The 14,170-nt window shown below is 41.5% G+C and overlaps 1 protein-coding gene across 1 annotated transcript in view; it reads left to right on the forward strand.

Moving 5' to 3' along the window:
* mmp17a (matrix metallopeptidase 17a) overlaps positions 1-14,170 on the forward strand; it is a 116,576-nt gene extending 102,406 nt beyond the window's left edge. The window contains exon 10 of the mRNA XM_086152510.1: positions 12,473-14,170. Within this exon, the coding sequence (XP_086008636.1) occupies positions 12,473-12,798 (326 nt within the window). The 3' untranslated portion in view covers positions 12,799-14,170. The remainder of the gene's footprint in view (positions 1-12,472) is intronic.

Below are 14,170 nucleotides of genomic sequence, written 5' to 3' on the forward strand. Positions count from 1 at the left end.
AAAATGGCCATAGATATATTCTTTCAAATGTACCGTATTTTCCGCACTATAAGGTGCATCTAAAAGCCTTTAACTTTCTCAAAAACCGACAGTGTGCCTTATAACACAATGCACCTTGTATATGGATCAATACTGAGCCGCAAGAGGTCTTGCAACAACGGGAAGCAGCCGCCGTCTCCATTCTCTACCATAGAAGAAGTAGCGCGCAGTGCATGCTGGGATATATGACTGCGTGAAGCGTGCATTTCCATTTCCGTGTGTGTGTGTGTGTGTGTGTGTGTGTGTGTGTGTGAAGACCCCAAAACGGTTCCTTTCAAGAGACACCCTTACGACGCAAACTTAACATCAATGAATTTAGAGGCGGTCCTTCTTGGTGCTTTTGTTTTATGAAAAGCTTTGATCTGTCTCAAATGGAGTTGGAAATGCATTGTTTTCATTGAAGGCGGCGCAAATACCGGTAAGAGCTACCGGTACGTACGGTACTGTATTGTGAATGCACTAACTTGTTTTGGGAAAGAACAGAGTGTCCGAACGTTGGTTTGTATTCTATCAATAAGTTTGTCTGACTTATCTGACTGTTTTGTTGACATTCCCTTTAGCGCAGCTCCATTTACTGGATGAATAACACAAACCCCAGCCACTACCATAGCTTTTATTCTATGCGCCTTATAATGTGATGCGCCTTATATATATGATTTTTTTTTTAAAATAGGCCATTCATTGAAGGTGCGCCTTATAATCTGGTGCGCCTTATAGTGCAGAAAATACGTTATCTTATTGAAAAGGAAGGATATCTCATATAAAAGCAACACTTGCCATGGCAACACCCCCTTCCCTACCTAAATGTTTACACATAATAATGAACTCAAATATGTTCAAATACCCAATCAGTCATTATATATGCCACTTATCCCACAGTAGTGTCATTGGGGTGAGGTGCAATGGCAAGAGGTGGGGTTCACCTCGGACATCAGAGGGACACATTTGCTAAATGGTTCCCACTTATATAGCACCTTAATCACCTCACAGTTTCTAAGTGTTTTACACTGGATCATATTCACCAACTCACACACCTATGGCGGCAGAGCTACAGTGCAAGGCTCTAGCTGATCCGTCAGGAGCAATTGGAGAGACTTTTGTGTCTTGCAGAAGGACACTTTGACATGCAGACAGGAGCCTTTCTCATTCACATCTCAGCAATTCAGGGTCATTCATGTTTTTGGAAAACAAACTCCCCCGGTTGGAACTGAATCAGAGACCCTCCAGCTGTGAGACGGCAGCGCTAACCACTGCACTCCTGTGGCCGCTCTCGCATCCACATTTGGACAATTTAGGATCTCCATGAACCCAGAGGAAATTTACGCAGATACAGGGAGAACATGGAGGCTCCACACAGAAAAGCCACAAATCAGCGACCGTCATGCTGTGAGCCGGAAGTGCTAACCACCAAAATTTAATATCACAAGCGTGATATAGCTTGGTAACTCAAAAGCAGTCGTCCTCGGAACAGTTTCCCGCTTCCCCTGGCCAGACGAAGTGTCTTGTTGAGTGTCTCTGAGTGTCTTGTTCAGTGTCTTGTTGAGCAAGACACTGAACCCCTAACTGCTCCCCTGGCGCTGCTCTTTCACTGCCTCCTGCTAATAATTCATCCATGATGGGTTAAATTTTGCTGACGTATAACTAAATGTGACGATAAAGGTATTTCTAAGTAGTTGGCAGTTGGTTTTTTTTCTGTACTTTTGGGAAGATATTTGAATATATAATCAAAAAAAGGTAACAACAGTCAGCAACAAAGGCAGCTTGGCTTATGCCGCAGTCTATTTCCAATCACATCTTATTTTAAGGAGTATAAGCTACCTCGGGCAAAGGTGTTATTCAGTGCAACAACAGAGTTGGACACCTTGTTGTGTTTGACAGGACACTTTCTTTCAACCTCCATACATAAGAGGGTCACCAGAGTTTACTACATCTTAGTAACTCTTATCGGTTCTCTTATCCAGTTTACCTGAGAAGAGCTGTATGATGTGGGGGAAGTCATGTGTGCCTGGATGCACACTGTTCTCCCAGGGTTCTTGTATTTGTCTCCCTAAGGTCTGGGAAAAGATTTTGTGATTGGACCCCCTTCTTCTTGTGCACAAACATTGTAGAACAGTCTGCCTCTTGACATCAGGAAACGCCTGCTCTGTTGACGCATGGGAGCAAAGCCGAAGACACACCTACTCAACAATTTCCCACTCCCAAGCCTGCCTCAGATGTCGCATTAGGCGAGCATCTATTTTCAGGTGCGACGTCAGTGGAGGAATGCAATTTGTCATTTAGAACAGATATATATCGGGAAAATAAAACTCAGACTCACTTTTATTTAGGGTAGGCATAGATATAGATGGAGATGTTGACATGATGTTACAAGTTCGTCATGAAAATGACAAGAAGGGGGTTCTTGTGCGTCGGTATGTGACGCAAAGAGAATCTACCACATTCGTCAGGCTGTTGACACATTCGGGGCGAGAGTGTGCTCACCTATTTACCGCTGCACAGGAGTCCTGAGTGTCATGGTGACCTCAAGGGTTCCCGGTTTGATTCCAACAAAGCTGCCTTTCTGTGTTTACATGTTCTCTGTTTTTGCATGGATTTTTCTTTGGGTTTTATGGTTTTTCCCCTGCAGTCCAAACACATGCAGCAGATTCATTGGAGGCCCTAAATTGCCCAGAGCTGTGAATGAGGGAGTGAATGTTGTTTGTCGATATGTTGTCCTGTGATCGACCTGCCTCTCCACTCTCAAAGGATGTGTGAAACAGTCGGAAAAGAGTAGGTTCATTGGAAGTTTCTAACCTCTTTCAGTCCTGTGGAGGAGAGGTGGAATACAGGAAATTAGTGTGTATTCTTTTTTGAGTCCTACTCTTGACCCCTCTCACTTGTACATCACTTTGATCAAAAGTGTTCTAAAAATATATATTATTATTATTATTATTGTTTTTATCATTATTATTATTATTATTTTTATTGTTGTTAATTATAATGATGATAATAATATCATTAGTACTTTAATGGATTTGAGAGTGAAGGTTAAGTACCCAAAGTGCCGCATCATGATTGTATTCTAGGTACTGTATCTGTTCTGATTAACAGCAATGGTTAAGAAAATGTACCAAAACTATGAACACATACAAACTAATTTCTTCGGCTCCAGAAAACAAATCAAATATTAAGCCAGATTTTTAAAATTTCATAAGTAACTGAATAAAATACTGAAATGTCTGAATGTATGTCTTATAAACGTTTCAGGCGTGCAGCTGAGGAAAAAATGCTGATTACAAAAACAGTCGTGTAATGGACGCCATGGAGTTTTAAGACATTGATGTTTTCCCAGCCCTGCAGTTTCGTCTGACACGTCCGCTTCCTAATGCTAAAAGCAATTACCGTCCCATAAATGAAAAGGTTTTAGCTAAACGCAAATATTCAAACACATTATGCTCACGTAGCAAGAGAGAGAGGGAGAGAGAGAAAGATTCCTCGGAAAAAATATTGGTGTATATTTACTAAAAATCAGTGATCCGTAAAATCCAAGCGGTGGTTACTGAACGTAAGACACAGAAACAATATGTTTTCAGAAACTTGTTCTAGACAACAAAAGCTGAGGCCATCTACTGGAGGATGTTTCAAAGACTGGCGTCTTGGCTTTCCAACAACAGCAATGACCTTTACACTGCAAACACAGAAGACTGCTGCCGTGGTGGTTATTAATCCTCTAGTCGGCCGCCCTCATTAATCCACCCTGAGATTGTGAGCTCAGTATCGAAGACCGGAATCATAGGAGGCCCCGTTTGAGAATCACTTAAATGAGATGACAAGATGCCACATCTAATCAAAGAGGTCCGACAGCAAAACATCCCCCCGGATTAACCTCTGCACAGTCAGTCAATGTCTCAAAGTCCCTTTTGGTTTGGTTTCACACTTCCTTCTCACAACGGTGTGTTTGCCAATCCGAAACTCCCGTCATTCATGCGCTTGTACGGCGCTGCGGTTACGGTGAAATGGAATATGTATTTTATCCAAGTACAGATTCGACCCAGACAGTGATTAGAATGATTTCACCTTATTTCCGTGTCACGGTGACAACAGTCAAGACAATCTTTTTTTTTTTTTTTACCCCCGCTCATCTGTCATCAGTGTCTTCCCCCGCGGCAGCATGGCGCTGCCTTCTGTTCATACGTAGCCAACCAGTTCCAAAATACCAGGAAAATTATCAGACGCGTCAAGGAGGAGGTTTCCGTGCCAGATGGATGACGCTTCTATTGTCCCCCCGCCAATTCATACAACATGGCTTTTATGTAACGTGGTCAACCAATGACAGGTGAAGAGACAGAAGCCGTAACCTATCGTTACACGTCACCTTCTTTGAACATAAATCACCAAGTTAAGATTTATGAACTTTTCTTTACAGATGACTCACAGTCAGAAGAGTGTTGCGACATTTCTACATTTTTTTTTTTTTTAATCACTGGAAAACAATATTCAGCCTATTTCGCTGTATTTCATCGTTTAAAGCTTAGGGGCCTATTGAGCTCACTGCCTGTTTGAGGCATGGCATTTGAGAATATGTTTAAATTAGTTTAGAAAAAAGTATTCATTAGGGAAAAGCAATATATGTGTAAAACAGTTACAGGTAGACACATCCATCTGCCAGGTATGTCTGAATGACACGTGGCTGAAATGGTCATTGTGTACTTTTCAGTTATCGTAGTGAAACCACCAATCATAGATATTTGTTTCTCCTAACTGTGGACTCGCTGCTCCTTTAGTGTTTCGCTTTCTTTTCTTTTTTCCGGTGAGCCAACAAATAAAAGGAACTCGGCATTAGCGATGCAAATCACTAGACGCCCAAGGACAAAACATCAGCGCTATAGCAATTTTCAAAATGGCCTTTCTTTTTAAGAATTCTCACATCCGTCCGCCCCTGTGTGTGCTTTTCTCTGGTTTCCTCTAACGGTCCAAAAAGATGCAGTAGGTTAATTGAAGACTGAATTAGTATGATTCACACAGAGAGTAATGTCATGAATAAATTAATGAACCTTTAATTTGCAAATTACAGTTGTGAAACAGACATTCTGACATACTGATATAATATAAAATCCCATGCACTTGACCGGTTCCAAAAAGTTAATCGTTTTCGGATCTCGGATATTTTTGCCTTCATCTTCACCTACAAAACTGTTGTCTTGACGTAAGTTGTTGTTAATAAGTTGCACTGAATCGGTTTGTGCTGCATTTGCCCAAACCATGATGTTTTCCGAAGCCCAGCAAAGTATATTATATTCCATTACATTGCATTTGGCAGACGCTTTTATCCAAAGCGACTTACAATAGAGGACATTAAAGTAAAGATACAAGTAACAGTAAAGTAAAGATACATCGTCATGCTGGAGATTCAAAGATTTCATCTCTTGACATTTCCCATGACATATAAACCTGCAACGACTTTATGATTCGTCGTCGTCCGCCTTCCCTGGGTAGCTTTTCTAATGTCATCTCTGTAATCAGTTTCCAGCGTATGGTTGAATACCCCGCTCTTTGTTTGTGAGCACCAAGATATGGACTTTTCCTTCCCTGGTTATTGACTCTTCGCACTGAACAGTCTACCCATAATGCCAGGGTGAAATCTTAATTGATCTTCCACCGACAAACAATCTCGTGTTCCACTTGTTCAGGAAGGCGTGGATCGCTCCCCTCATTCTATTACAGAAAGTTTCAACCCCGACCACATCTTAAAGTTTTTGTTTTCTTGTCCTTTTGCTCAACCGCTTTATGGTTCAATTTTTGTTTATTGAAGCTGTTTGTTGCCTTTTCTGTCATGTTCGTATTGACCTGGGTTTCCTTATGTTTCTGACGTGATATCAAAAGCATTATTATTTTAATCTAATCTTAGAGCCATGGCTTTATGGAGGAGGATACAGAGCATAGGGTTCGATAGAGAGGGTTGATTCGCCGTGGTGACCCCTGAAGGGAAAAGCCGAAACAAGAAGAAGAAGGTTATATGGAGACGCTACTATAAATACCTTATTATAGCAAGAGGTGCAAACACTAAGACCGTCACACAGAACCAACTGGAAAGGGCGTTTATTAACCATTTGTAAAAGGGCGGCTCCTTTTCAAAAGGATCTTAGGCAGGTGATGGGAAGAACCCGTCATCTATAATCTGTCGATGCCAGCAGGGAGAAGCGTTACAACATCTTTTCCATTCCTTTGCCAATACACCTTAGTGCCACTCTTTATTTCAGTGTAACAGATCTGGTAACAGTTCCTGAGCTAACTTCTTCACAAGAACTTCCTGCTGGTGTTTCTTGCGCTGGCGCCAATTGGATGAACAAGTGCTTTCCTCCATCTTCCCTCACAGCGGTTCTGAATGCTTCCCCTGAGTTTATTATATGAATCACATTACTGTTAAGTCTCGTAGTCTCGGAGTGTTTTATGCAAACAGGTTGCACAAGCCTTTCATGCACGAGTCCTTGTTCTTCACCCTGCAGCCCCAGGTTATGGGTTCCTAAACTAAATCATCTTTATCGCAAAGATGTAAAATAGACGTTGTAGACTGTGGCACCTTAATCACCTCACAGTTTCAAAGTGTGATCCATCAGGAGCAATTGGAGAGACTTTTGTGTCTTGCAGAAGGACACTTTGACATGCAGACAGGAGCCTTTCTCATTCACATCTCAGCAATTCAGGGTCTCCAATTAAACTACTGCGTGTTTTTGGAAAACAAACTCCCCCAGTTGGAACTGAACCAGACACCCTCTGGCTGTGAGACGACAGCGCTAACCACTGCACTCCTCTGGCCGCGCTCTCATCCGCATTTGGACAATTTAGGATCTCCATGAACCCAGAGGAGATGCATGCAGATACAGGGAGAACATGGAGGCTCCACACAGAAAAGCAGGGACCGTCTTGCTGTGAGCCAAAAGTGCTAACCACCGAAATTTAATATCGCAAGCGTAATACAGTATACCCTTGTTTTTCGCGGGGGTTATGTTCCAAAAAGAACCCGTGATAGGCAAAATCCGTGAAGTAGAAACCTTTATTTTTTTTTATTAAATACTCTATTATACATTGCTGCTGTCCTCCTGATGTTTTTTTCTTCCGTCTTTATGGAACGAACGGAAGATTCATTAATTCCGTAATGCCGACCTACATTTACCTTCCCTTAGCATGTCCAGAAGTTTAACTTTATCTGCAATAGATAGCATCTTCCGCTGCCTTTTGGGCCCTGCCGCAGGTGCATTTTGTCGGTCCAGAGCGTTTTGTCAACATTATGGGTTTTAGAGAAATTCGAAATTGCATGAGAGTTTGCACGTACGTAATGTAAATTTGGCAAGCTGTTTTACGTACGTGTACATATTAAACTGCAACGCTATTGACGCACAGGTAAAGAAGAAGCGGAGTGACTTTTTAGCCAATCAGAATGCAGAACACAATGCACGATGCAAATCCGTGAAGTAGCGAAACCGTGAAAAGTAAACCGCGTTATAGCGAGGGATCACTGTATAGTTTGGTAGCTCAAAAGCGATCGTCCTTGGAACCGTTTCCCGCACTCCTTCTGGCCAGAGGAAATGTTGTTTAGCAAGACGCTGAACCCCTAGCTGCTCCCCTGCTTAGGTCTCGTACTCTTGGAGTGTTTTCGGCAAACAGGTTGCACAAGTCTTTCATGCACGAGTCTCTTGTTGTACACCCTGCAGCCCCAGGTTATGTGTTTCTAACCTAACTCATCTCTATCATAAAGATATAAAATAGACATCGTAGACTATTGCAGATAGAACTCAGTACCTTCGATATCTTCCGGTGCCCTGTTGTGAAAATTTACCGACACAAAGAAAATTCTGATTGAGGCAGGAGTCAAGGATCGGGAATGTAAAATGCTTTGAAGTCACAAATTCTTCTTGCAAGGTTTCGGAGCTTAATTAACTTGTTAGGCCTGTCAACAGTTGTTAGCAGGAAATGTTAGCTGGTGCGATTTTCAAAGCTTCATAGAAATTCAGGTTCTTCAAGCCCAGTGTGAGCACTCAGCAACGACCTCTAAGATACTGTCTAAAAAGGAGAGTTCTTGATGACCACAATGCAGCTGAAGCGCTCTCAAAGTTTTTGGCATTCACAAAGCAAAATGTAATTAAGAATAGAGGAACTTTGGGGAACTAAGGAAACCGAGGAAATTCTCACAAAGAATTGCTTCAGTGCAGGGCAAAAAAAAAGGCAAAACCCAAATCTCCGTTCGAGTTTAAAGGGGCCCTGCAGGGACATTTGGTCGCACCATTCCGCCTAACATCAACACACTGCATGAGCTTCAACAAAGAACCATGTTGAAATCGAACTTGAGAATTAAAAACAAGCCTAATGTCTTTTTTCGTTTTTTACCGTGAACCGCTGAAATTAGTCACATTTTCAAATTACAGCAGTTATCAATGATGGCTCTAAATTTTATGGGCAGCACCTTCAAATTGGTTGCAGTTATGAATTCTTGTGTTCAGCAGAGTAGGAAGTGAATGCATGACTCCACTTATAGGATAGCGTGGGTTTTCAAGCCAGTGTCCATTAACTTCCGCCAAATCGGTGTTGACCCTCGATCCCGATTTTTGGTTCAAATGAAGATAGACCTCTCACCTCCGAGACCATTTGGCTAATATATCAATCAGTTCTATGTGCTCGGAGACAACTTTTATTGCTCCTTTTGCTTAAAATAAATTTATGTTGACATTCAGAAGCACCTGAGTGGAAGCAGATTTATGTGCTATACATTGAGATATTGAGTACGATGTCATAAAGGTTTAAGGTGTATTTAAAATGTCGATAAAGCAAAGATCGACTCAAGACCGGAGTTGAGTCAAAATAGTTCTAAGTTGTGTGTGTGTGCGCGTGCACGCATGCTCGTGTGTTGGTTTCTCTTCTTCCATAACTGTCCTCTAACACCTTCTGCTCCCTGATAGGGTTTATAGTCCGCGATGAAGAAATCTTATCATTACTGGAGCATGTCAGGCCTGAATGTTTCCTGCCGCTATTCTTTACAAACTCGGTGCAACCTTCTTTCTCTTTTAACCCCTATAAAATGTTGTGTACCTTTTACGAAATGAAAATATATCAAAATATTTGGGCATACAAGCTTGCAGCTGGCCCCGTATTATTATTCCCCCGCAGAACAGTATTATCCCTTGCAATCATTTCAAATGCATGTTGCAATAACGTGAATAATTTATGTAAATGTACTGCTGAAAGAAATGACTACAATAATAGCTGTTTTGCACAAGAGGATAAATGATTTTATGCACTTAATGCATTCACTGATATTGATTATTACATAATTAAGGACATTATTCAATTGTCACAAGTTTGTGCTGATATAACGCTGTGAAATCCGTTCTTTTGGTGTAAGTAACCTGTGCAATTTGTTTCCACAACTTATTGTCTCTGATCAATGGGGGCATAAAAATCGCCAATAAATCATTTTATCCCTCTTTTAAGCTGATCTAGTTTTTAAATGACTAATTGCCAATAAAATGAATATCCCCTGGTCTGACTTTTAAGTAATGTGGCTTCAGGGTAAAGTTACCATCGGTTTCTTGGTCTAAATTTTACTGTGTAGTTAATTTTGACCTAATTGTTTCTCCCTGGGTTGTGTTTTGTGGTGGAGGACATGAGCACTGCCAATGCTCAACAGCATCCGTCCTCTTTTTCATTAAATCCACCAGTTAACGGACTGCAGGTCTCTTTGCTTTTGGTTTAAAGAAATCCAAAGCCAACAAGAACAGAGGAAGATATAAAGTATTTGTCCTACTTAGGCAATATTTGCATTTAGCGGCAAGGGTTTTGTAGAAAAGGAAATACTTACAGGCGAAAAAGAACTTACGGTCACTGCTGACAACAAATCTTTTTTTTTTTTTTTTCGGCTACGTTCTCTGCACAGTTTTTATATGTTTTCGGCATCAAAGATGTTCGATTTCACCACCAGTGACCCACCCATCCCCATTTCCAGTCTGTATGGGCATTGCAATCCGTGAATTGCACAGGATATTGGACATGGGCTCTGAGTTTTCTGATGGGAAAACTGCAGCCTCGTCCTCTGCTGCTGTTAAATGAGAAGGATGTGAAAGGGGGCACAACCTCTGTGTTGTCTTTGGCAATGTAATTGTTCAGTAGAATCTAAAACTCAGCTCTCACAGTCACATTAGGAGAACAGTAATTAAACTCAGTGGAATTTAAATTTTATACTGCAATATCCATCCAAACATCCTTACATTCATACAGGTGTGCATGGATGGATTATGCATATGTGTATAATGTACAATACATATAGAAACAAATATATATACACATACTTGCATGCACGTAGATATATAGATGGATGGATGGATGGATGGATGGATGGATGGATGGATGGATGGATGGATGGATAGATGGATGGATAGATAGATAGATAGATAGATAGATAGATAGATAGATAGATAGATAGATAGATAGATAGATAGATAGATAGATAGATAGATAGATAGATAGATAGATAGATAGATAGATAGATAGATAGATAGATAGATAGATAGATAGATAGATAGATGTTTGCTTCATAAATGTCCATCATCCGCTAACACAGAGCCCTCGCTTGAGAGTGTGCACAGTGACACACACACTTACACACACACATACAAACACATGGTTCGGATACACAGATGTGTGTGTGATTGTGTTTAATTGTAAAATGTATTAACAAAAAAAAACATGTATCTATAAAATCCCAACATGTCAATTATCCCTCCCAAAGTTCATGTCACCTCTAGATTCTATCACTGAGTGGAATGTTGAAAATCATCCAGGATTCAGTAAAATCAAATCATAAATATATTTGCCATAGAATCTGTGTGATAGTATTGGGAGGGGGAGTGAGCCAAGGAGATAACCAGTTGTGCAGCAACACCACACCCAACTTAAAAACACGATCACAGAAAAAAAAAAACAGCTTCACAACTGACCCCGACACAGTTTCAGTTTGGTATCTCGGATATTTATCTGCCGTCAGCAGAAAGGCGGATGCCGTCGCGCTGCAATACAATTTCTGTTTGATTGATTTGTGGCGGCTCACATGTTGATTTTTCTATGCGGCAATATTTCTAAAATGCGAAATCTTATCGCGTGCTGCATATCGATCAGCGTAGCCATATTATTTGCTCTCTTTCACAAACTGATATTAATTAAACAGAATCATAGAAATCTCCAAAAAGACTGTGTACAGTACAGTATGTACAGTAACTGTTGTGTAATATAATAAAATGCTGCTGGGTAACTTGCAGGAAGCAGAGCTGGAGGTAGCTGAAGGTGTTGAGGTTTTCTTTGGGAGTGACAGAGATGGATAAGATCAGGAATGAGTCAATCAAAGGGGATGTTTACGTACGTAAACATGCGTAGATGTTTTGGAGATAAGGGAAGAGAAGCAGCTGCTTGGTAGCGTGCATAAACACGCAGCTGGGTAACCTGCACAATTCTGTGCTACCTTATAATTGAATTGAACTTTTTCATTTTTTTTCATGCTATATCCTTGGATATTAATTTGCCAGCGTGTTGCTTTTTTGAGCGCTGTGACAATTGAGATTGGTTACATCAGTCAACTTTTACATTGACTTTATATCACTCTCGAGTGGACAAGTGTTAAAAGGGACACAAAGAAACAAGGCGGAAGCACAAATCTCTGTTGTTTTTTTTTTGTTTTTTTTTTTCGTTTTTAGAACCATCGGGTGTTTGAGGGGTTTCTGAACTTGTTAGCTTCCCAAGCCTTGACCTGATCTCCACGATACCTCCGTGATGGGACAAGAGAAAATGCGAAAACGAGGAAAAAAAAAAAAAAGAGCGGTTGCGGTTCAAAAAGAAATGTTGCAAATTAACTTTATATTATATATTTCAATATGAACTCAACCGTAGTTACACACACACACACACGCGTGCATTTTTGGGCCAGGGGAAAGTGAGGAACATCAAAGCTTTTTTTTTTTTCGGCTTTTTTTTTTCCTGCCCTCGGGCTGCTTCCACAAGCCCAGAGTGAGGAGATAACTGTGAGGCACAGACATGAGAGAGAAAAGAGAATTGTTGATGTTGACGGTGGAAAGGAGAGAAATGGCATGATGAGAAAAACACCGCAGGGGAGTTTCTAAAAAGACTTACAGGAACCAACAAAGAACATCCACTTTATTGCAATTGTCTTCCTCAGTGATCCTGCTGACATTTGTCTTTGCTGCATTTTATTACTTATTTGTATCCGTTTTGGCTTCTGTATGCCTCAAGGCCAAACACCACTTGTCCACCTTGTTTCATTTTATTTTTCTTTTAATGACACCCTCATTTTCCCCCGGATTTTACCGTCACTGTCAAAAGGAAAAAAAAAAAAAAAAAACAAAACAAAAAAATTTCAACCCTGTGTCATCTCTCTTCATCCGCCCCTGTGAAGGTTCGTCCTACTTCTTCAAGGGGAAAGAATACTGGCGGGTGCTGGGCAGCGAAATGGAGGTGGAGGCGGGATACCCTCGTCTCATCGCCAAGGACTGGATGCTGTGCAGCGAGATGCAAGCGGACTCTCCGGACACGGAGCCCAAAAGCACCGAGAACAGAGTCAACGTGCACCAGCATCCGGACCACGCCGAGAACGGATACGAGGTGTGCTCCTGCACCTCTGACACCGCCTCGCCTTTAGGCGCGCGCCCTACGCCGTCCCTCCTTTGGCTTCTGCCGCTCCTGTGGACGCTCTCAGCGGTCCGCTGCTCCGGGCCGCTATGATGCCAAAACTTTCGGACGGTGTTCTCAAACCGGTTGTGAGAGAGTGACTCCGCTTTAGGTGGACAGTGGACAACCGGGTCTAAACGCAAACTGGAAAATGTTGCTCATATAAATATGAATTGGTATGTTTTTGCACTTGTTTTTCAGTTATTTATTTTACACTCATCTAAAGCGCCTTGCAGTATGTATAGTAAATACAGTTCATTTAAATCCTTGTGTTTGCCCGGTAGGCTTCAATCCGCGGGTACTTGCAGAAATGGGAGTACTACACTTTGCAAAATAAGTTACAGATAAATTCGATCTTGGTATCTTTTTTTTTTTTCCAACCGTCTCACCTGTGTTCAGGAAAAGATTGTGATCCGGTGAGCCTGATCATGCATTAGTGGGCAGTTATTCACACAGCGCTAACAATAATGACATCCTTCGTGCACACCAGGCTTACAGCAATAACAAGGAACCATCCATAATCTAGGCAGCCGCAAAGATGAGTTGAAATGAGAAGAGTTTTATTTTTAGCGTAGGAAAATAAGGTGATGTTTTTTTTTTCCGAGATACGCCTTCTTGCCAAAAGTTACATTTGATGAGAGCCGCGGAACCCTTGTCGTACACGCTCGGCAAAAACAGCCTATACGTCATGGCAGATAAGATTAGTTAAGCCTTAACATACAGCCCTGAATTTAAAAGTACTATAATACCTATACTATACAGAAACCCCGTGCGTGAATGTGTTTATTTACGGTGTCAGTAGTCAGGTTGGCTATACAAGTGATTGGTTGACAGATGGTTGTTTGCCTGTGTCTGCACTCAATCAGGTTCAAGTCATGACGATCTTCATCGACACCATCCCAACTCAGGTGTAGGCGGCGCCTACACATCCCTGTCTCTCGTCTGGCCGCTTCAATAATCGATTACTCTCACGGGCATTTCACTCCATGGTGGTATTATCTTTAAATTACGCACGGCAGCGCGAGGGACTTTCTTATCTCAACTAAAAAGTGATGATAATTTGGTGGTTCTTCACATCGGGGGTCGCCGTTTATCTCCACGCGTGCATCGTTCGGATCTGCATCTTGGAATAACATCAGGAAGCTTGGAAATATTAACTGCCGGACCTGAGTGGATCCGCTCTTCAGCCGCTGATGTTTCACAGCGCACAGCATCACATGCTAATTAGGAAGACATCGCTGGTAAACACACTTGATTTTTCCACCCTACGAGGCCGTAGAGCTTTCCCTGACCTCGCTGGTTCGTCTGGGCCATCTCTTGTGATACCAAAATAAAAGTCCAAGGGCATTTTTTCCATTCTAAAATGTTTATGGGTCTTAATGTAGGTAATAATTTAAAGTAAAAAATCCAAAATATAAGAGAAAAA

Source organism: Fistularia commersonii, chromosome 9 (genome assembly GCF_037954325.1).
Source record: "Fistularia commersonii isolate RoL2024-O1a breed Wild chromosome 9, RoL_Fcom_v1.0, whole genome shotgun sequence".
In the NCBI taxonomy this organism is placed as follows: Eukaryota; Metazoa; Chordata; class Actinopteri; order Syngnathiformes; family Fistulariidae; genus Fistularia; species Fistularia commersonii.